This window comes from Artibeus jamaicensis, unplaced genomic scaffold, assembly GCF_021234435.1.
Source record: "Artibeus jamaicensis isolate MK-2021 breed Jamaican fruit bat unplaced genomic scaffold, CSHL_Jam_final contig_525, whole genome shotgun sequence".
NCBI classification, from domain to species: domain Eukaryota; kingdom Metazoa; phylum Chordata; class Mammalia; order Chiroptera; family Phyllostomidae; genus Artibeus; species Artibeus jamaicensis.
The window spans coordinates 17,788,707-17,811,308 of NW_026521874.1; the positions used below are offsets into that span (position 1 = coordinate 17,788,707).

Consider the following 22,602-nt stretch of genomic DNA (forward strand, 5'->3'; position numbering starts at 1 on the left):
AAGAAAGCAGTTTTCTGAAATTAGCTGAGTGCATTTGCCATTTGAACTGCGAGGGTCTTGCTTCCTCGGAGAGGATATGAGCATTCTGACTCTTCAGGGAAATTCAGGGCACTCTATACAAGCATGGGCTATGTAAAAGCATCATCATCAATATTTTTTCAGCATCACATGCCCATGTGGGGCAAACCTTTCTTGAAAGGTTCCCATACTGACACCTCATTAAAGCCTATACACATTTATAGTGGAGGAAACTGAGGGTCAAGGCAGTAATGTGATTGGCTCACAGTCACATAATTTGCTCTGGCAGAACCAAGGTTAGAACCAGGTCACAAGCCTCTTTATGTACTTAGAAGGAGGGGAAGGAGAGGGGGTCCTCACCATTAATTACGCTTTCAAGGGTGACACAAGGTGCTTTTGTCAAATCCACTGGCAGCCTCTGGCTGTGCAGCTAGGAAGACACACACGTCTGTTGCCCACTGACAGGCCATTCTCGACTCCTGGGTTAGTGGTCCTGAGTGTGCACGTGCTATCTTACCTTCCTGAGTGTATGGAAGTAAAAACAAAATTAATGTGTAAACTTGAATCGCTGTCTCTCCTCTGGGCTCTTGTTTTGTTTCCCTTTGAAAAAGGAAGGTTGGCCTTAATCATTTCCAAGATAATTCTAACATCAGATGTCTGGGCTAAGATGTCTAATTTCTATTTCCTGTCACACAAAATGTAAGTTTAGTAAGGTAGTGTTCAATGACATTTTCTTTTTCTTTTAATTAAAAAAATTTTTTAAATGTTTTAAAAAGATTTTACGTATTTATTTTTTAGAGAGAAGGGAAAAGAGGGAGAGAAACATCAACATGTGAGAGGTACATCAATTGGTTGCCTCTCCCACACCCTGAACTAGGGACCTGGCCCACAACCCAGGCATGTGCTTGACCAGAAACTGAATTGGCTGCTCTTCACTTTGCAGGCTGGTGCTCAGTCCACTGACCGCCAGCCACACCAACCAGGGCTCAGTGACATTTTAATGTTTTTTTCTACATCCCCCTCTCCCAAATAAACAGATAACCTACCCCAAATGCTTTATTCTTAGGCCTCAGGCTGAGAGTAAATCTGAGACAGCTCTGGAATCGTTGCCCTTTATTGTTAATGGTCTTAAAACTCTGGAGATTAGATAGGGGATTTTGGAGAGAGAGACTCTTTCTCCCAAATACGTGGTCGCCCATACCCTAGCCTCCCAATTTTGTAGCTATCATTGTGCTCCTGCTCTGGAAGAGAGGCCAAAACAAGATTAAGGCAAGAACAGCAACTTTCAGTACAGTCTAGGCAGGCTTCTCAAACTTTATGGTGCAGAAGTCACCCGGAGAGCTGGTGACTCTGAATTACTAGGTCTGGGATGGGACTGAGGATTTCCATTTCTCAAAACTCCCAGGTGAAGCTGATGCTCTCCGCTCAAAGAACCCTCTGTGCATAGCTGTGGTTCAGAGAGCCCATTTCTAGAGCTGGGTTTAGCACTGAGGGAGTGATCATTACATAGAATCACGTCCGCCTTTGGTTCAAGAGGCAGATGCAGCCCCTGCTAGCTTTTGACTTCTGACCTCAATAGCTGGTCGAAAGAAATGAATTTGGCCAGATGTTTTCCTTGGTGGTTTAAGTAATTTTCCCTTCAGAGAAGGCTCATAGGAAAACATCAACTTTGTGCCCAACCCTGGAAGGACTGAAGTGAAAAAATTTTCAGTGATAGAGTCATTGTATTATTAAGGCCAACCAAATTAGTGTGATCTGGAGTCTAACTGGCAATGAGAGGAAATGTTTTCTTATTGCGTGGTCACAATAACTCAGAGGCAGATTCTCTGACAGTGATGGGAATAAGAGGGACGGGCTTAGTCCTCACCACTGCCAAAGCCCCATGGCTGAGTAGCAGGTTTAAAAGAGGATTTGAAACCACTTGATGTTACAACCAGATAGGAAGTCAAGAAATATAGCCTGGTATGTTTTAAATAGCTCATGTGTGGAGTGGTTCACTTGGGTCTGAGGCCCACCTGGGGACAGCAGAACGACAAGGATGGTGAGGTTTAAGTCCATAGACAGTGAGGAGCAGACACACTGAAAGAGGAAGCTTAGCATGGAGAAGATTGGGAAGTGGGTACCACCCCTGTCTTCAGATATTGGGAGGGCTAGCTTGTGGAAGAGAAATTTAACTAGTTCTGTGTCTCTCCAGAGGGCATAGGTAGGACTCACTGGCAGATTTCAGATCAATATAAAGATGAACATTTTAACCATTAGAGTTGTTCCATTTGGATTCAGCTGCCTTATAAGGTGAGGAGTTCTCTGTAAGCATCCAGAAGCTGAACATCAAGCTGTGACATCTGAGGGTTCATCTGACTCTAGAAGATTCTGTGATTCTATAATTTCTTCATGTTTCCTTTCCTGCCAACTTTCTAAGATAGGAACTGCAGACAGTAGAATGTGATTGTGCATTCCCTAAAGTCAAAGGAAAACACAATCTTTCTGCCTTATGTCTTGTGACATTATGTTATTTTCCAGTTACTGTTGTAGATGATCGGTGGGTAAATACACACTCTCGGAGTCCGGAACCGAATTGATAAAAATTTTAATGGCCAAAGATTTTCCTGCGCAGGGGCGAACTTCCCCAACTGTGACCGGAGTCACGTAGCTACTCAGAGCTACAAAATGGAAGTCACGCCTGGCTTACAGACTACTGGGTATTTATATTTTCTAGCAAGCAAGCAAAGGCATACAGAAGCAGAGGTGGCGGTTAGCTATTGGCTTATTTAAAAACGGCGAGGGTCCCTGATTGGTGGGGTGCTGCTGCTGGCGGGCACTTTCTGGTGGGCCCGGGTTAGTTACCTTATTTGGCTAGAATTTTAAACCCAATTGTTCCCGGATGTTTGTTCATTACCCTGTTCCAGGAACTGCAGATTTAGGGTTGGGTAATGCCCTAGCTGTAATTTTCCTAGCTGGGTATAACATTACAATGCTCTCACATCTCTTGGGTTTGTGTTAGATCCAGCTCATCTTGCACAGAGAAAGCAAAACCATCTTGATACTTGCAATGGTTTCCTGAGCCCCCTTAGGGGATGAGGAAGGCTTGGAAGGAAGTGTCAGAAGCAAGATCAAGCTGGGGAGATTTTAGGTGAAGTCTACAAGCCTGTGCTCAGAAGGAACGTGGGAGAAAATTACAGAGAACACATCGCTGGGTCACTCCCTGGTTGGGACATCATTCTCAAGTGGGCATAAACCTGAGCGAGGGTTTGGGAAATCAGAGTGACGAAAGCATTGTTAATGAGCTCCAGTGAGAGGAAGGGCAGTGTGAAAACCTGGTGTGGGAGAGCAGGTGATAAAGCAAAGGTGTCTGTATTAGCTTGCATGGGCTGTGGTAACAAAAGACCACAGACTGGGTGGCTGAAACAACAGAAAGGTATTTTGCTTCATAGTTCTGGAGGCTATAAATCCAAAATCAAGGTGCTCTCAGGGCAGGTTTCTGGCAAGACCTGTCTTCCTGGCTGATAGATGGCTGGCTGCCTTCCCTCTTGGCACTCACATGTCCTTTTCTCTGTGTACACATGGATCAGTCCTACCAGATCAGGGACCCACCCTTATGACCTAATTTAACTTTAATTACTCCACTAAAGACCCTATCTCCAAATATAGTCACACGGGGGATTAGGGTTTCAACATTCAAATTTTGGGGGAGCATAATTCAGACCAAAATAGTGTTCACTGTTGTTCTTGTAAATTGCCCTTGAGGGTGAACTGAATGTCCTCTTGGGGAAGAGAAAGGACACTGATTGAGGGCCGGCTGAGTGTCATCATTATTGATTCATGATCTCATTTGACTCCTGCACAAGGCTGTCATGAGAGCAAATTGAAGCTCACAGATGTTATGATCACCCAGATAGTGAGATCAAGAAAGCCTACCAACTCTAATTTAGAAGCTCATGCTACCATATCGCTGGAGGGGATTTTAACTGAAACCTTGCTGAATTCCTAGGGACTATGTCTTTAAACTTGGAGTTGCCAAAGAGGTTGCTCGGCAAGTCCGTTTGGGTCTGGGAGGGTCTCAGAACAGAGAAGTGATGTGATTAGAGTTGTGCTTTGGGGACATAGCTGGCCATGTGGGTGGGCGAGGGGGTGACTGGAGATCATCTAGATGCCTAATGCCATGGTCCTGTTGAGAAATGATGACAGCCAGCAAGGGCAATATAAAGAATACTAGATTCCCATGACATTCTGAAGGCAGGCAGGGTTTGGTAAATGATTGAGTGCCGGTCGTGGGGCAAAAGGAGGGAGTCCAGGATGAGGCCAAGGTGAGCAACTGGGAGGATAGCCATGCTCCTGATAGAAATGAACTGCACCTGGACCCCTTCATGTGGTACCCCCAAAGCTCTCCCGGCCTCTAGTCCATCCGGTGGAAAGTGAGGAGGTACCTCAGAAAAGCCAACAGTTTAGAGTCCAATACTCCCTTTGGGGGGATGTTAGAGAGGATTTCTTTTTTTTTTTAGATTTTATTTACTTGTCTTTAGAGGGGAAGGGAAGGAGAGAGGGAGAGAAATATCAATGTATGGTTCCCTCTCATGTGACCCCTGTTGGGAACTGGCCTGCAACCCAGGCATGTGCCCTGACTGGGAATCAAATCGCAATTGTTTGGTTCACAGGCCGGTGCTCAATCCACTGAGCTACACCAGCCAGGGCTGGCGAGGACTTCTTCTTGAACTTAAGGTTAATCTAATGCAGTTAATCATTGCTGGTAATTATGCCCTTAATAGTATATTAGGCTTAATAATTTATTAAGTGAGAGATAATAAGTGATAAGATAATGGGTCAGGAGAGGCAGGCTGCCTGGATAAGGGAATTTTGATGAAAAGCGGACTGTTATCCCCACCAAGCTTTGAGGAGAAAAAAGTGGGTCTCTAAACAGCCTGCCTTCCCCCAGTTTCTCCTTCTTCTCTGTCTCCCTCTTTTTCTCCCTTCTCTCCTCCTCCTGCTCTTTCTTCTTGAAGCACACAAAGCATTTTAATGTTTATGTTATAAGGAAGACAAGATGCAGTCTGGGCCGATAGAACTTTTCACACCATGAGAATTCCACTAAGAGTCAGAGGCGATAGTAATTTATTTCTTGGGCAAAATTTACTGGGTCTAATTCTTTTAACAAAGGCAAGCATGTCTACATTATACGACACACTTTAAAGTACAGGTGACCAAAGATTAAAATTCTTTATATATATATTTATATATATAAAAAGAATATATAAAATATATATTTATATAAATTCTTTTTATATATGTATTTATTTATCTTTGGAGAGGGGGAAGGGAGGTAGAAAGAGAGGGAGAGAAACATCAGTGTGTGGTTGCCTCTCATGTGGCCCACACTGGGGGCCTAGGCTGCAATCCAGGCATGTGCCCTGACTAGGAACTGAACCCATGACTCTTTGGTTTGCAGCCCGTGCTCAATCCACTGAGCTACACCAGCCAGGGCAAAGATTAAAACTCTTAAATAGCAATAATTGAAGTATGCAGTTTCCTTTTCTTAATGAATAGCGTTCACCCAGTTCCTCAAGTACCAAATCTAGGAGTTACCTTTGATTACTCTCTCTCATTTCCCACATTCGATCCATCGAATCCAAGGCCCCTTAACTGTTTCTATCACAGACCCTCATCTCTACGATTGTCTTCATCTCTACTGCTACCCCCAAGACCAAGTCACTGTTCTCGTTCACCCAGATGCAGCAACAGCCTCCCACATGGTTTCTCTTTTGTCCCTCGTCCCCAACACTACATTTTCTGCACCCTTGAGAGCAACGTTTAAAAGCAAATTAGATTCTGTGCCTGCTCTGCCTGAAACCCTCCAGTGCCTTCCCATCACATTGCAGTAAAATCTACACTTTCTATCCTGGCTTGCTAGGACCTATGCGATGTATCCCCACCCAGCTTCCAGCCTCACCTCACACCCGCCTTCTCCTTGCCCACCACGCTCCAGCCACTCTGACCTTTGACCTTCACCCTCTTCTTGCTTCTCAACCATGAGGACCTTCCCACTCAGGGGTCTTTGCTTTGCTGGAATGCCTTCCCTCTGCTCTCAGTATAGTCGACTCATTTTATAATTCTGATCTCAGCTTAGAGGTTAAGCCCCACAGAGGGAACTTTCCCGACTCTCCAAGCTGAAGTAGCCTCTCTATCACACCTCTCTCGTCTTCCCAGTACTCACCCCTCTCTCATCTTTTTTTTTTCTTTTGGTTTATTTATTTATTTATTTATGTTTCCTCTGTTAGCATATAAACTTCTGGAGTACAGGGATTTTTTTTCCCCCTGTGCTATGCATAGCAGAATTCCAAGTGTCTGGAACAGTGCTTGACACATTGAATAAATGTGTAGAGTGAATGAAGGAAGGAAGGCATTTATACCACTACTTCCTCCTCATTCTGGAGACCTCCTTTCAGCCTGGCCTTCCGGGATCTCCTTCTCCGACTTGGTACTAAGCACCCAGATGTCTTATATTGGGTGTAGGGTCTGGTATAGTTAGGACGGCTTTTTTTGGAGTGACTTGTGTTTGGGGAAATATGTGTTTCATTCCAGACTTGGAACCTCCTAGGGATAAACAAATAACTACAAGCCTCCCCCACCATTCACTTAGCAAGAATTGGGATAATTATACCAGTTTGGTGTTTATCAAATGCTGCCAGCCTTTCTGCTCCTGAGTGTGAGGGGGCTTTGGAACTTTCTGGAGTTGTCTGGAGCCTCAGGTGCAGTTGAGTGGATTGCACAGCATCATCATCTTGTTTCACCTGGTGTTTTCGCTTCCAGGTTTTTACTTTTGGGTATTTAGTATAAGTTCTTCCAATCTGTGTTCTGACCTGTGTATTGAGACATATTGAAAAATGCAATGTTTTGTGCATTTGTCTCTGGGTCTCTGGGATCTTTGTAAAAATAAAACTACTGTATCAGTTAGAGAATTATTATTGTTATTATGATTATTAATATCATCCCTTGTTACTTGGGAGCACATGGAATCATAGAATTTAACAGCTGGGAGTCACTTGGAAATCACTGCCTTCCTTCTCTGACAGGTGACAGGACTGAGGCCAAGAGGCTTCCTTTCAAGTGGTTCCTTTATCAAACTGCCCCTATTTACTGAGAACCTATATTTGTCAAAGCCTCAAGCCAGGAGTGCTGGAGGACACAGAGATGATTGGCATAAGCCCTGTTCCTGAGCCCCACAGCTTCTTGGGAGACTTCTAGGAAAGGCCTGGCAGGCCGTGGGCCTTCCATGTCTCCTACAATCTGGTGCTCTGGGCTCACAAAGGACTCACAGACGATCTGATTGGGATTACAGCCTGCTGGCTCTTCCTTAATCATTTCCTTTTCCTCTTCACTATTATTACCCAAGTCCCCACAACCACCTTCAGAACCAGCAGTCCTGATAGACTCCAGCACAATCAAATTCCTGGTCTTCTTCTGCTCTTTCTTGTTCTTCTCTTGGCTGACATGCCTCTTCTCTCTTTGGTTTGCCCCTGAGTGTCCTGAAGGAGCATAGAGTCCTCACCGTACTTTATCTTTGTGTTTCCAGATTGGAGCTTCTCTCTTCGCCAGCAACATCGGAAGCGACCACTTCGTGGGGCTGGCTGGGATGGGAGCATCTTCAGGCATCGCCACTGGGGGCTTTGAGTGGAATGTGAGTAACATCAGAAACACGGTGGAAGGAGCTTTAGCAGTCAGCCAGTTCAATCTGTGCTCAGAGGGAGATGCTGTAGATGTTAGGGAACCTCTTCTGGCCACCCTGAGACGCGGGTGAGGGAGGGCCCCCAGGGTCCTGCGTTCCTTCTACTAGAGTAGTGTGAGAAAACCACTGATGTTAGAGCAATAGCGTTTCTTTCTTCTCTCAACAAGCCAAGCACTCCTCTGCCCTTTCAGCCATATTGGAGGTTTAGAAATGCTCATCAGATTTCCGTTATGATAATTATTTATTTTTTAAAAGGTCTCTAAGTGGTAGTTTACTTTTTGTAAACCAGAGGAGAGGAAAAATGGCTGCGAGGTCACTGGACTGTCACGAGGGGTCCCCTCCCCTGTAGCTCAGCTGCCGTTCCTGTGGGCTCCGCCTGCCCTGACGGCCTGAGGGAGTTGTCTGCAGCGCCCAAAGAGAAGCCGGTGGGCAATTGTTCTGCAGCCACTGGGGGGCCTCCAGGCAGCATGATCTGACTCCATTTCTTTTTCGGTTTTAGGCCCTGATTTTTGTGGTTGTGCTGGGCTGGTTGTTTGTCCCTATTTACATCAAAGCTGGGGTAAGTACCTGTTGTTCCATCTACTGTGGACTGATGGACACACGCACATACACACATAAGTGCTTTGTCCCCCTGAAAGGCAGAGGAGACTTCTCAGGATGAATGGCAGAGAAAGCCTGTGCCTTGGTTTGCCTTTCCAGGTTGTAAAGTTCCTGATTGCTCCTAGTGACTTTAAATGGATCCACTAAGCCATGGCTTGCTCCTCCTAAATGGTCTCGCTCTGTTCAGAGCCCTCTAGAGCATCATGGCCTCCTATGCTGGGTGTGTATTTACAAGGCACTGTCCTGCTTTTGCTTATGATATAAAACCATGTGCCTCTGCCTCTGGAAGGGTCATATTTCTCTTCCAATTATGTACATCAGCAGGTTTCTTTGCTGAGCATGCAACTGGTACTCAACTATTAAATGCACGCTCCAGCTCTCAGAGAAAGCTCTATGACCTTTTACCTAAGGCAGCTTTGGTACCCTCGCTTCAGCGAGATATAATGAGTAACTCCTATGTGGAAGTCCATTGAAAGCAATATGGAAGAAACACAGGGCAGACTGCAACTTCTGGAGGCTGTTGGTGGCACATGTCTGATCCTAGGAGACAACGGGCTCTGGGCTGAGGGGACAAGTCAGAGTGTGGCTGACACTTGCAGAAAGGAACTGGGAGCACAGTTGAGCAGGCCTGCCGGCACACTCCATGGCAAGGGCTGTGTGCAGGGCAGGGTGAAGCATGCAGCCAGCCTGGCCACCTTGTTTGGTGCATTGAAAAGCTGCTACTGTTGCTATGCCTTGTGTGCAGGCAGTGCCGTATATAGGAATATTGATCTATCCACCCCCACCTCCTCCAGGGCAAAGATCTGCTGTCTTGGTTACCTGCAGTCATGTATTTATTTTAAAAAGCATTAATAAGGCACATTCTATGTCCTGGGATAACACACAGCTACCTCTGCAGTAAGGCATGTGGGACTGAGATGAGCAAATGGCTGAAGTATGGCCACTGGGACACGTCACAGACTTCTCTGACCAACAGGGGTTCAGCCTCGTGCACCCTGGTAGATGCTACTCTTCTGCCTGCTCTGGGCCTTCCGGCCACTCTGGCTGCAGTGATCTCCCTTCCATCCCGTGCAGGTGGTGACAATGCCAGAGTACCTGCGGAAGCGGTTTGGAGGCAGTCGGATCCAGGTCTACCTCTCCCTTCTGTCCCTGTTGCTCTACATTTTCACCAAGATCTCGGTGAGTTCACAGCCCGGCGAGGCTGGGCACTGATGCCCCACCAAGGGGTAATGCTATACTTTTCTATTAATTCAGTCCCTTAAGCCTTCTTGCTCCTCAGGGTGAAGTCCTATTTCAGGCACCAAGAAGCCAACACATGGAACTCCTTATCCCCTACCACGGGGAAGGTCAAAAACATAAACAGGTTCAAGAAGTTTCAAGGAAAGCTGTTCTTAATAGAAGATTAAAAGGAAGCCAGGGATGTCTGAGGGCTGACCCCAAACTTCGATGTAGCCGTGGCTTTGTGCCCTTTCAGGGTCAGAATCTGGCTTCCAGTGACATTTCTGATGCACTTAAACATGAGCAGTCAGTGACCATCTCAAGAGAGATTCTCCGTCTTTCTTTATAAATGAAGAAACAAAACCCTTGGGATGGAGAGTACCTGCTCAGGATCCTGAATCAGGAATAGGACCCAGACCTCTGGCTCCAGCTCCCTGTCCTTTTCTCTGTGCAAGACTTCTTCTGTGTGCCTGGAACCAGCCCGCTGGGCCTTGAGTCACTAACCATCTGGGGGATTCCTGCTCTCTCTGAACTCAACCCCCGGGGCTGCTCTTCCTCTCATTTAGCTCAGCCCTCCAACCCTCCTCACTCTGGCAACCATCAGTCTGTTCTCTATCAGTCTGTTTCTGTTTCGTTTGTTCATTTATTTGTTCTTTAGATTCCACATATAAGGGAAATATATGGGAATTGTCTTTTGCTGTCTGACATGTCACTTAGTGTAAGACCCTCCAGGTCCATCCACGCTGTTGCAAATGGTAAGATTTCACTCTTTTCTGTGGCTTAGTAATATTCCATTGTATATATATATATCAACTTCTTTATTGACTTGTCTGTTGGTGGGCGTTTGGGTTGCTTCCATATCTTGGTTATTGTAAATAATGTTGCAGTGAACATAGGGATGCACGTATTCTTTCGAAGTAGTGTTTTGGGTTTCTTTGAATATATACCCAGCAGTGGAATCGCTGGGTTATAAGGCAGTTCTATTTTTAATTTTCTGAGGAACCTCCGTACTGTTTTCCACAATGGAGTCACCTATCTGCATTCCCACCAGCAGTGCATGAGGTTCCTTTTTCTCCACGGGTTGTCTGTCTTCTTCGCTGTTGAGTGCAAAGTGTTTTTATGTATTGTGGATAGTAGACCTTTATCAGCTGTATAATTTGCACATATTTTCTTCCATTCTGCAGGCTGTCTTTTCACTTTCTTGATAGTGTCCTTCGATGCACAGAGGTTTTAAATCTTGATGAAGTTTATTTTTATCTACTTTCATTCTTGTTGCGCATGCTTATGTGGTCATTGAATTCACCAATTCTGTGACACCAAAAAAAAAATCCATTAACAAAGCTAAGGTCCTGAAGATTGACTCTTATGTTTGCTCCTCAGAGTTTTACAGTCTTAGCTCCTGCATTAGGTCTTTGATTCATTTTGAGTTAATTTTTTGCATACGATGTGAGGTAGGGGTTCAACTTTATCTTTTTGCATGTGGATATCCAGTTTTACCAGCCCCATGTTTGAAGCCTATCCTTTCCTCATTGAAAGGTCTCGCACACATGGTTTTTACACAACTCACTGAACACCTGTTCTCACCCTCAGGGTCGATGGGGCTTTGTCTTGGAGTTGGGACTGATGCCCAGGGTTGCTGCTCCCTCCCTGCCCAGTTTCCTGCTTCATACTTTTGCTACTGCCCTGCTTGGTGTCTTTGTGGTTTCCCTGCCCATGTGATGTTTCCACCCTTTTCACTCTTTCTTTCCCTCCTTTGGGGTTTGTTTTTAGTTACTGTCCTATTTGATCAGAGATCAATATGCAGAGATCGCACTGGGAAGTACTGGGAGGGGTAGAAAAATCAGTCTTCCTGAGGGGGAAGGGCAGCAGTGTAAGAGGAGAAAAAAGAAAATGTAAGCAGGGAGGGTGGGAAGGTCACCCTGAACTTGTGGGAAGTCGGTAAGGGAACAGTTCCTGGGTTTAGCTCGTGAGGTGGGACCTGTGCAGTGAACAAAGGGAGAATGGCACCTGGACTCCTCCTCTCAGGAGCAGGACATCCAAGTCCACAGTTCAAACAGGGGAACGGCAGTGGACTGCCGTTGCCATGGAAAGGGTACTTTTTGTCCTCAAAGCTGGTACAGGGGTAGTCATACGAGTAAACGAAGGGCCCAGCCCCGCTCCCTGCCTGCCCCATCACCTCACTTACTGCTCGAGTTACTGATTAAACCTCCGTGGATGTGGGTGCTCCCAGGTAGCTGAGGGGCAGCCTCCTTCCGCTCAGGTCCTGATGGCGCCCACTGAGGGTAGCAGTCAGCTTTCTCAGAGTTCTGCTTTTAAATAGTACTTGACGTAGGCTGCTCCCTCTCCCTGTAATTTCTGGGGCTCCTTACTGGAGGCCTGGCCCTGCGTCCTGCCTGCTCTTGCTCCCCAGAGGCAGCAGTCCCCCGAGTAATGTGCAAGAAGGATGATAGCTGCCCTTTCTTCACTGCCAGTCTCTACTTAGCTTTCAACAAGGGCCTTTCTTACTCTCTTTCCATTTCTCATAAGAGTGTTGCATGAGAACAGGGGATTTTACTTTTATTTTCCATTTCCTGGAAGAGAAAACTGAGTTTCAGAGAAGTTAGGTTCTTCGTCCCAAATCACACAGCTGGTGCATGGCAAAGCCAAGACTGACTCTTGGGTGTCTTCAGCCCCAAAGTCTGTGTTCTCCACACAGTTCTCATAGGATGAAAGAACAGGGTGGACTGTCTGGTCCTAAGTCTACGCTCTCATTTTACAGGCAGGGAAGCTGAGGTTCTGACTGGGGAAGGGACTTTGTGGGGTTACACAGGGGCAGTACTAGGGTGAGAAGCAGGAACTCTCCATACTGAATCCAAACCGTTGACATTATGTAATCTCTGCCCCCACTCCTTGCCTTCTAAGTCTTCCAATCTTTAGTACAGAGTGGGTAAAAATGGAAGGCCCCAGGAAAAATGAAGATAGCCAGTTAAATGACCTTACAATATAACAGAGTTTCTGAGAGGCCCACGAGGAGAGAACATCAGCTGGAGGAGGGACATTTAGGCACCAGGGAAGGGACAGGAAAGGGTCAGGTAGGCAAGGCTTTGTCTTTATAAATTTCTCTGACTTTAGATTGACCACGGGTCATAGAGCCCATGGGTCAAGTTGATCTTTGAAAGGTTTATGCTGATGTCAACCTGCCAGACACTCAGATTAAAATACACAGAAGTTCAGGGTTCATGGACAAAAAATAAAAATTGTTAGTTAACAGAGTAAGGAAGTCAAGTATTTACATTGCACATAAATATTAGTCAGTTGATTGTGTGCATGGAGACACACGGATAATTTGTGATGGGTGAGAAGAGTGGCCTGTGGGACCCATGGTGAGTCAGTGAATAACCAGGGGCCTGCTAGGAAGGCTTGAGGAGGATGTGGGGATCCAGTGGGTATGTAATTGGTGGCAGAGAAAACCAAAAGGTATGTCAGGTGCAGGACCCAGATGTGACCAAGGCCACTGAGCAGCGGTGCTATGGGGCCGTGACTGTGGCTACTATCTTGTGGCCACATCCTTCTGGGCACTGAGGCCCAAAACCCAGACTTGGTTATTCCCCCATGTGCTCCTCTGAGTTTTACTGGCTCTGCCTGAGAATTCTGTCCTATTGAGTTCTGAGAATCACTTTGTTCTGTCCAGAATCAGGGCATCACACATCTTATTCAAATGTGCAGTCAGTTGAGATAAAGCCTCAGATTTTATGGATTATATGTGACGACCGGTGTCCCTGTCTCTGTTTCCTGGGGCTGTTGTCACAGCCTGGCTGCAATAAACTTTTACAGCAGCTTCAGTGTCCACTTTGGATCACTGGGTGAGAACAAGAGCTTTGGTTTTTGCTTACAGTTTGAATGCTCATCACTTGCACCATTTACTTTCCCAAATGGAAAGAGAAATTGGAGCAATGGGGCTCTCCATCTCGAACATCATTGGCAGGTAGGATTCACTGGGTGCTCAGATACAAATGGGACCAGAAAGGACAGTAAACACACGTGAGTAAAGTCACAGCATCTCAGAGCATCGGGGTTGAGCATTTTACAGGCAGGGAAGCTGCCAGTCCCAAGGCTGGCAGCCAGTGACTGTTATTCTAAGACGTTTTTCCAACTGGGCCTGTATTTTTATTGTTCCCCGTGAGTCCCATGGAAAGTGTTCAGCCAAACCTTCAAAGTAATGGGAACAAAGGTCTTGGGTTAAATTCAACTTCCTGTTCCGTGAATAAAGTTTTATTGGAACACAGCCATATCCACTTGTTGATATCTTGTCTATAGCTGCTTTTGTGCCTCTGTGGCAGAGTTGAGCAGGCCAGGCAGAGACCGTGTGGTCTACAAAGGCTAAAACATTTATTATCTGACCCTTTACAGAAAAAGTTTGCTGACTCCTGGTCAGGAGGACTGTAATTTTCTATTTTGATTCAAGCCGGTTCTGTTTAACAGCATTGGGGAAATTTCCTTCCTTCCTTTCTCCCTCCCTTCCTTTCTTTTCTTTTTCTTTATTAAGAGGAAGAGCAACAAGTGTAAAACTTACTTGAACAAATAATAAAGGAGAACTTCCCCAATCTGGCAAAGGAAATAGACTTCCAGGAAGCCCAGGAAGCTCAGTGAGTCCCAAAGAAGTTGGACCCAAGGAGGAGCACACCAAGGCACATCATCATTACATTAGCCAAGATTCAAATGAAGGAGAGAATTTTAGAAGCAGCAGGAGATAAGGGGACTCACCTACAAAAGAGTTCCCATCAGACTGTCAGCGGATTTCTCAAAAGAGACCTTACAGGCAAGAAGGGGCTGGAAAAAAGTATTCCAAGTCATGAAATCCAAAGACTACATCCAAGATTGCTCTATCCAGCAAAGCTTTCATTTAGAATGGAAGGGCAGATAAAGCGCTTCTCAGATAAGGTCAAGTTCAAGGAGTTCATTGTCACCTAGCCCTTATTAAATAAAATGTTAAAGGGACTTATCTAAGAAGAAGAAGATAAAAAGTATGAACAGTGAAAGGACAGTGAACTCACAGTTATTAACAACCACACCTAAAACAACAAACTTAGCAGACAGCTAGATCAGGAGTGAAGCCACAAATGGAGATCACATGGAGAGTTAGCAACAGGGGAGTGGGAGGAGGAGAAGGGGGGAGAAGTTACAGAGAATAAGTAGTATAGATGGTAGGTAGAAAATAGACAGGGGGGAGGGCAAGAATAGTGTGGGAAATGTAGAATCTAAAGAACTTGTGACACATGGACATGAACTAAAAGGGGGGAATGTGGGTGGGAGAGGGTGTGCAGGGTGGAGGGGAATGAAGGGGGGAAATGGGACAACTATAATGACATAATCAATAAAATATTTTTTTAAAAAGGGTGAATAGTTCAGAGAAGCAGCAATCTGGAATCAACTGTGAAATGAACGGTCGCATAGGATTATAAGAGAGTTCCTTTTTACCAAAGCTGGTGGTAAAGTTTATTTTTACAAATAAAAAAGTAATGATGTACTTCAAACATACAGAAACATACTAAGAATATTATCACTCAGATGCTATGGATCTAAAAAGTTTACCATTTTTAAAAAGAAATAAAACATTACCCATATGATCAAAGGCTTATCTGTACCCTTCTTGACCAACTTCCTTCTTAAAAGGTAAACACTCCCTTAACTTGGTGTGTGTTCCTCAGGTCTATAATTATATATTTTTGTACATACATGTATATTCCTATATCCATAAGGAGTATATTCATATTGTATTTTAAAATTTCTTTAAACTTAAAAGTACCTTTAAAACTATACAAAATGTAACCCCAGTATTTAGAAAAAAGCTGGAGGGGGAAGCACCCATAATTCTATAACTCAAATGCAAACGTTTTCATAGTGAGACCTTGCCTGGATTGTGTGTGTTCTTTTATAGAGTTGCAATTTTGTGGCCTTTCTCCCCCCTGTTAGGGTCAAACTGTAAATACTTTTCCATGTTGCCATCTTCAGAATTATTATTTTTTAGAGGCTGTGGAACATAATCATGGTATATAATTTTCACAAGCATTTGAAAGTGCTCTGGTGGACAAAAATCTCCTAGTGGTGGTCACCTTTGGGCCAAGGAGCGGAAGGTGCTTGGGGACACTTTTACATTTTGATGTATAACTTTCTGTGCTGTTTGTTTTTAAACTATATATATAAAGATTATTTTATTTTAAAAGTAAGTAAAAAAAAATTTTTTTTTGCATTAAAGAAGACCTTGCCCTCTGCAGAAAAATATTCTGGAAAGGAAGACCCTCACCTTTTCATGTTGTTGGGGCATGGAATGAGAAACTGGATTCCAGCCCTTGAACAAGTCATTGACTTGCTTCTCTCACCCAAAAAGTGGAGCCAGTTTACCTGTTCTGGCACATCACCTTAGTTTGAGAACACAAGCAATGCATGTGTCTAAAAGCTCTTGGCAAACTGTAAAATCACCTGGATATAGAGGAAAAAATGCTCTATGAAGCAGATAAAGTTTGGCCACCTAGCAGATTTGAAGACTGATGTCAGAGCACCCTGGCTGACGTGAGCTTGGCCACGGTATCCCCAGACACTTTGGTGGCTTTTGGGGTCCTAAGGATGGAAAGAATTCATCCCTGAAGTTAGGAGTGACTTATGGGGGGGGGGGAGAAATTTGTCTTAGTTTTTTTTCTACTCATGAGGCAGTTTTTGTTAGAATTGTTTATCTGCCCAGGAAGTAGACTATTATAAAAACAAGATGTCTATTAGCCCAACACTTCTCAGAAGTGTTTACAGACTGTTAATAGCTTATCTTAGGAGTCGTGTGCTATTTATTTGTGACTAATAACAGTAAGGCAAATGTGAATAGGAATATCCCAGTCTACTGTGATGTGTCGTTATAAAATGTTACAAATTAACTAATCCGGAAAGTAAACCAAACAAGGGCATTTTAAAGGCAGTAGCAGCCTTGTAATGTAGACATATATTTTTGCTCCTTATGCTTATTCGCTAATCTACTGAATCATATTCACAAATTCCATTGTAATCAGCAGATGGGGCCCTTTAATGAAAGTAACTATATGAGATGATATGGCAGCATGGGAGGGGAAGGGACAGGCTTTATGATATTGATACTCATCACAATTTCAAGTGGCCCAGTGAGTAGAGTCAGAAAGGAGTGGCCATTTCCCTGGCAGCAAGGCTGCTGTGGAGGGCGGGCGGGTGCAACAGCTCCAGGGCCTGGGAAGGAAGTACTTTCCTTGACGGCAGGACTTTCCCACTCCCAGCCACTGAGGGTCATGAGCCCCACTTAAAGACGGGAACCCTGTGTCCTGGAGAGGCACAATGTTTCATCCAGCCCCGCAAGGCAATGGCAGCAGCGCTGGGGTTAAAATCCAGGTCCTTGTACCACCCACCCTCTTTCTAAGTCACTGTGTCTCTTCCTAAATCACTGTGTCTCTTCCTAGCTCTTGCTTCTGGCTGTTCTCCTTTGCCAGGAAACAGAATGCCACTGGGTCTCTTGGCCCTAGAGAATCTGTAGGGGACCCAAGGCACAGGGTCTTCAGGAGGTCAATCTTGGGGGAGGAGGTCGTGCATTCACACATAGGTTTGCCCTTGGTGTGAGACAAGCTTTCAGACAACGAAGAACCAGGGAATAGGGGACTTGTCACTGGAGGGCCCTGATAGAAAGGGGGATAAGAATAGCGGAGAGGCAAGGGTACCATTTCCCAGGGCTCTTAATGTGTGTGTGTGTGTGTGGGGGGGCCCTTCACGTGCCCTGAAATGTGTTAGGTTTTATGCAATGAAACAGCTTGAGCATTGCATTTAGGGGAAGTCTAATTTCTTTCCAACCTAGAGATTTGAAAACAAAAGGTTCACCTTCATTACCCCTTAATCCTTCTCTTCCTGGTAGTAATTTGAGATGCCAGGAAAATTTATTTTGCGTGGCTCTGGCGCCCTCTGTTGGTTAAAATTAGCAACTGCACGGTCCAGCCAGGCTTGTTTATGGGGCTAACGGAAGCAGGGAAGAGAAAAAGAATTGTATCAAGAACTGGTGAATTCAGGGGTGAAAAGGGAACAATTAGCCCTCAAGTTATATGAGCTAATCTAGATCGAACTACCTAGCACCAAGACAGCTAAGCAAGAGGTTCTTGGTAATGTTCTGGTTGTGTTAGGATCAAGATGAAGTCCGTCTGGCTTGGAGAGATACAATTTTGATGTTGCTAAAGTTTCTCTCCACTCCAGGGTGGGGCTGGGCTTTCCCTTGCATGAGACTCTGCAGCACTCCAACTTGCTGTGGAAATAGACCTGATCAACCTTTGCACACTAAGATGTAAACAGTGGGTAATAGCTTAGAGCAGCAGCCCACAGGTGAGTTGAGAGGGACCTCAAGGTGTCAATAGTTGTTCCTTGACAAACTGAGTTCTGTGGTTAAATAAGTTTGTGAAGCGTCAGTTACCAAGGGGCAGCATAGTTAAGGGCTCAGAGGAGTTGTGTGGTCAAGAAACTGCCTTAACTTGGTTTAGTCCAGCATTTCGAAGACCATTTTGCAACTGTCTAGAGCTTGTTCATCTTACTTCACTAAAACTCAGTGTCTGTAATGAATAACTCCACATGTCTGCCTCACCCCAGCACCTGGTAACCACCATTCCAGTCTTCGGGTTTATGAATCTATTTTAAACACTCATATACATGGAATCTTGCAGTACTTGTCTTTCATGTTCTTAACTGGGGGATAAAAATATGACTATTTAATTGTGGTATTTCAGCCTAAGGGCAAGGGAGTGTGGGCCAACATTGGAGCCTAGAAATCACAGGCATTGACGCTACTCAGGAGACAGCTTCTGAGCACCCCTTCAAGTTCATTACCTGGCCTTGCAGCTAGCTGGTCTCGCTCACCCCTAACTCACCTCTCCTCTCTTCTCCTTCCAGGCAGACATCTTCTCTGGGGCCATATTCATCAACTTGGCCTTGGGCCTGGATCTGTACCTGGCCATCTTTCTCTTATTGGTAGTCACTGGCATTTACACAATCACAGGTAAGTCCGTTCCAATGACTTGGCTCTAGCCCAGCCCTGGGTTAGGCACCAGGGAAGAATGGAAAGAGTAGGCAACGAGGCTTCTTCTCTTGACTAGGAGAGATTCACCCAGGAAACAGTTTGAGGATGGGGTATTTGCTGGGTCCCAAATCACAGACCCTAACGAGTTATGTATAGATTGTCCCAGAAAACTCCAGTGTTGGCTGCAATAGTCAAGACAGCTTCTCCCAGGAGGTAAGGCAGGGCTTAGTCTTGGAGATTGTGGCGAGAACCTTAGCTAAGTTGGGAGAATCAGGGGAGTACCAGGCGCAGGGACAGGTGAGAGCAAGGCATGGAGGCAGCAATGGGCAGCACATGGGGCAGGGGAAGGGTGAGCGGCAGGTGGGTTTAGCAGGAGGGTGGTCAGTGGGAGGTGTGTGTGTGTGTGTGTGTGTGTGCGGTGGGGGGGTGATAAGTCCTGATAATTCAAACAGCGTCACAGGGCCGGGGCCTTGGAAGCCAGGCAGAGGCCATGGGTTTGATGTGACAGGGACTGGTAGGCACTCTGGGGGAGAAGGAGGGACTAACACATGCAAGAAGACGTTAGAGGAAGACTGGAGAAGCTGGTGACCTGAGGAACAACTGTTACTCTGCCCAAGTCAGGGGGCCAGGGTCAGTGACAGAACCTGCTGCTCAGCTGGAGCCCTGTAGCTTTGGTGACAAGAAATACTTGGGTGGTCTGGGAATAGGGTCGGTGTACAAGTAGCCCTCTGAACGTGTGGATTTGGTCTTGTCCCAGCCATCTCGTAGAGATGTCAGTCGGCTGCTCTCCTCTGCCTTCTCTTGGGGAAGGTGCTGTTTCTTACCTCCGAGGAGGAGCCATCTCCTAGCTTGAAATGGTCTCATCAAACTTCTCCTCCTTAAACTCTGAGATGACCTTCTCCTTTCCGCCGCCTTCCCAGCTCTTCTGTGAAGAGCGATGTAGGATCATGCTGGGTAGCAGACTGCTGTAACAGGACAAGAGGAGGAAGGGAGAGAGGGTGGGTGGGTGCCCGGGGGGCATGCTCACAGGTGTGCGCGTGAAGAGGGTGGCAGTGGGGACAGGAGGTAGGCTGGCTGGTTGCTCTCCTGCGTGAGGTCAGACACCTTGTCTCCTTGTCCATGTAGGGGGCCTGGCGGCAGTGATTTACACAGACACCCTGCAGACGGCTATCATGCTGGTGGGATCTTTAATCCTGACTGGGTTTGGTAAGTGGCGCGGCGGCAGGCTGAGGAAGTGGGAAGGCAGAGACAGAGGTCCAGGGAGGAGAACCGAGTCCAGCCTCCCTGCCTGCCTTCCCCAGGGGAGTGGTGCAGCCCGGACTGGCCATCGCTGAGGGTGTGTGGAGGGCACCTTCCTTGGCCCTGGATTTCTGAGTGGGGCCTGGCCCAGACGACACCTGTGTCCCCTACTGTCCTCTCTAGACAGTTGGGGCCAGTGGTCCCCACCGTGGGCCTGTGATGATGTCATCTTCTCTCCACAGAGAAACTGGGCAAAAAAAGGATAAGACTACATGTCCATCAGACTAACTATATGCATATGTTGTATCTTAAATTTCAGATTAAATCTTGTCTACATTTTGATGTGAAATTTCCTTTCTTGTATGAGTTGATGATAGGAAGGGATATTTTTCTTGTTTATGTCCTTATTGGAGAAAATTTTAAAAATCGGCCATTCTACGTTGACCCCTCCACCCCCTAATTTGGTGAAATTTCATCTGTAAAATCCTAAAGATAAGACTAGAAACCCTAGAGGTAGAGGTACTCGTTATGGGAGGGTATTAAATACATTTTATTTATTATATATCATATAAAGTCCATTGAATTCTCCTCAGCGGTCCCCCAGGGGTCTGTAGGGCAGGGGCTGGAAGGCCTGGTACAAGGACACAGTCGTCAGGTGGCAGAGCTCCAGCCCCCTCACTCATCCTCTGTCCATCCCACCCCACGGCTGGGATCAGTGGGGGTCGGGCCTGGTCTGCAGGTCTCTAAGGCTGAGTCTGGGGCCCCAAAGGCCACTGCTGATGGTAGGGGCTGAGGGAAAAATCAGTTTTTGAACCTGGTTCAAAACCAGGGTTTCTCTTTTAGTAATTTGAATCCCTTCCCTTTGTAAAGATGTTCATGGTTGGAGCCCTTTCACAGGTCATTGCCTTGGATCCTCGGTAGCCCCTGAGGGGGGCTGGGCAGGGTTAGCAATGGATGAGAAAGCTGAAGCCCAGAATGGGCACGTGACTCTCCCAAGGCCACGCAGTGAGGGCTCTGGCTGTGGGTCAGCTCCTCTCAGTCTCTCAGGCAGCCCCAGGAGGAAACCGCTGTGAGGAGAAGAGAATTCTGGGATGTTGATTTTTGTTACTGGTATTTTCCAGCTTTTCAAGAAGTGGGAGGGTATGACGCCTTCGTGGAAAAGTACATGAACGCCATTCCCACCGTGGTTTCCAGTGGAAACATCACCATCAGTAAGGAGTGCTACACCCCAAGGAATGACTCCTTCCACATCTTTCGAGATCCCATCGAGGGAGACTTGCCATGGCCCGGGGTCATCTTTGGGATGTCCATCATCGCCCTGTGGTACTGGTGCACCGATCAGGTAGCCCTGCTGGACATGCAGGGCGGGCAGGGTCTTACCCAGGGTGCCGAAGGGACTCCTGGCTGTCGGTGGCTTGTGGGGTTGGGGAAGGCAGGGCAGGGCTCACGTGGTCTGGGGGGGTCTCTGAGCCTTGGCAACATTGCAGTGCCAGGCTGAGGACCCAGGATGCGGGGGAGGGGAGCTGGGGTTGCCAGGAGGTGTGGTGACCTGCACGTCTCCCTCACTGGGCTTCCCCCGGCAGGTCATCGTGCAGCGCTGCCTGTCAGGCAAAAACATGACTCACGTGAAGGCCGGCTGCATCATGTGTGGGTACATGAAGCTGCTGCCCATGTTCATCATAGTGATGATTGGGATGATCAGCCGCATCCTGTACACAGGTGATGCCTTCTGCTGGACTCAGTGGCCACTCTCTCTCATCTCGGACTCCGCATCACTTCTAGAGCCCCGTAGCTCCCTGCTCCTTCCTCTCCTCCTCCTCTCTCTCCTCCTCCACCTCCTCCTCCTTCATCCTCCTTCTCCACAACTTCCGTAGTCAATCCGCACACCATTGTCTGTCCATCACTGTGACCTTTGGGCAATGAGACCATGGTTACTCCTGGGCCACAGGGTAGCTGGCTGAAGTCCAAGGAGTGTGCCCCCTCCCTTCCCACTCTGAGCATTTCTTTGCTTCTGTCTCCTCTGCTTGGGAGCTGCCTTTTCTGCCCAGCCAGAGCTCAGGGAGGGTCAGGGCCAGCAGGGCAAGGGCATGGTAGTGAAGGGCTCAGCCAGGAGCTCCACTCTTTGTGAGAATACGTCAGAGCCTCAGGCAGAAATGTCTTCTTTGAAGCCTTGTTTTGAGAAAGCGAGTCTTGATAGTATTTCCCGATGTCTGCCTGCTGACATGGCTTATCATCTCTCTCCAGAAACAGTGGCCTGCACCGTCCCCTCGGAATGTGAGAAACACTGTGGCACCAAGGTGGGCTGTACCAACATTGCCTACCCGACCATAGTGGTGGAGCTCATGCCCAACGGTGAGATTCGTCCCCGCTGGCGGCGTCTTTCTTGGGTGGCTGACTGGGCTTGGGCTTTCTGTGGACTCTCTGGGCCTTCTGGGCAAAGCCACTTCCGAGCCTGGAGGTCAGTAGGGGAGGCCTCACTCCAGGTGGCCTCAGTGTTTGAATTTGTCTTCCCTTGGCAGGGAAGGACGCGGGGCTCGGGTGGGCTCTCAGAGCAGGCACTGGTCCATCAGTCGGGCTTGGGAAAGAGGTGATCTGAAAATGTGTTAGGGATAAACACAGCCTTTCCGTGCTCATTCGGAAGGTCGTTCAAGGCTTAGCAGACACGGACGCGATGGCTTGAACTAAGTGGAGGTTTACCTGAACAGTGAACTGACTTCTATGCTGTTCCAAGGAAAACCATGGAGAGAAAGGTGGTTTTCTCTCTAGA

The 22,602-nt window shown here is 46.7% G+C and overlaps 1 protein-coding gene across 2 annotated transcripts in view; it reads left to right on the forward strand.

Annotated features, from left to right (window-relative positions):
- SLC5A1 (solute carrier family 5 member 1) overlaps positions 1-22,602 on the forward strand; it is an 80,652-nt gene that overhangs the window by 43,795 nt on the left and 14,255 nt on the right. For both annotated transcript variants that reach the window (XM_053669943.1, XM_037166837.2), the window contains exons 3-10: positions 7,583-7,687; positions 8,235-8,294; positions 9,410-9,514; positions 18,470-18,575; positions 19,722-19,802; positions 20,957-21,177; positions 21,419-21,554; positions 22,080-22,187. In XM_053669943.1, the coding sequence (XP_053525918.1) occupies positions 7,583-7,687; positions 8,235-8,294; positions 9,410-9,514; positions 18,470-18,575; positions 19,722-19,802; positions 20,957-21,177; positions 21,419-21,554; positions 22,080-22,187 (922 nt within the window). The remainder of the gene's footprint in view (positions 1-7,582; positions 7,688-8,234; positions 8,295-9,409; positions 9,515-18,469; positions 18,576-19,721; positions 19,803-20,956; positions 21,178-21,418; positions 21,555-22,079; positions 22,188-22,602) is intronic.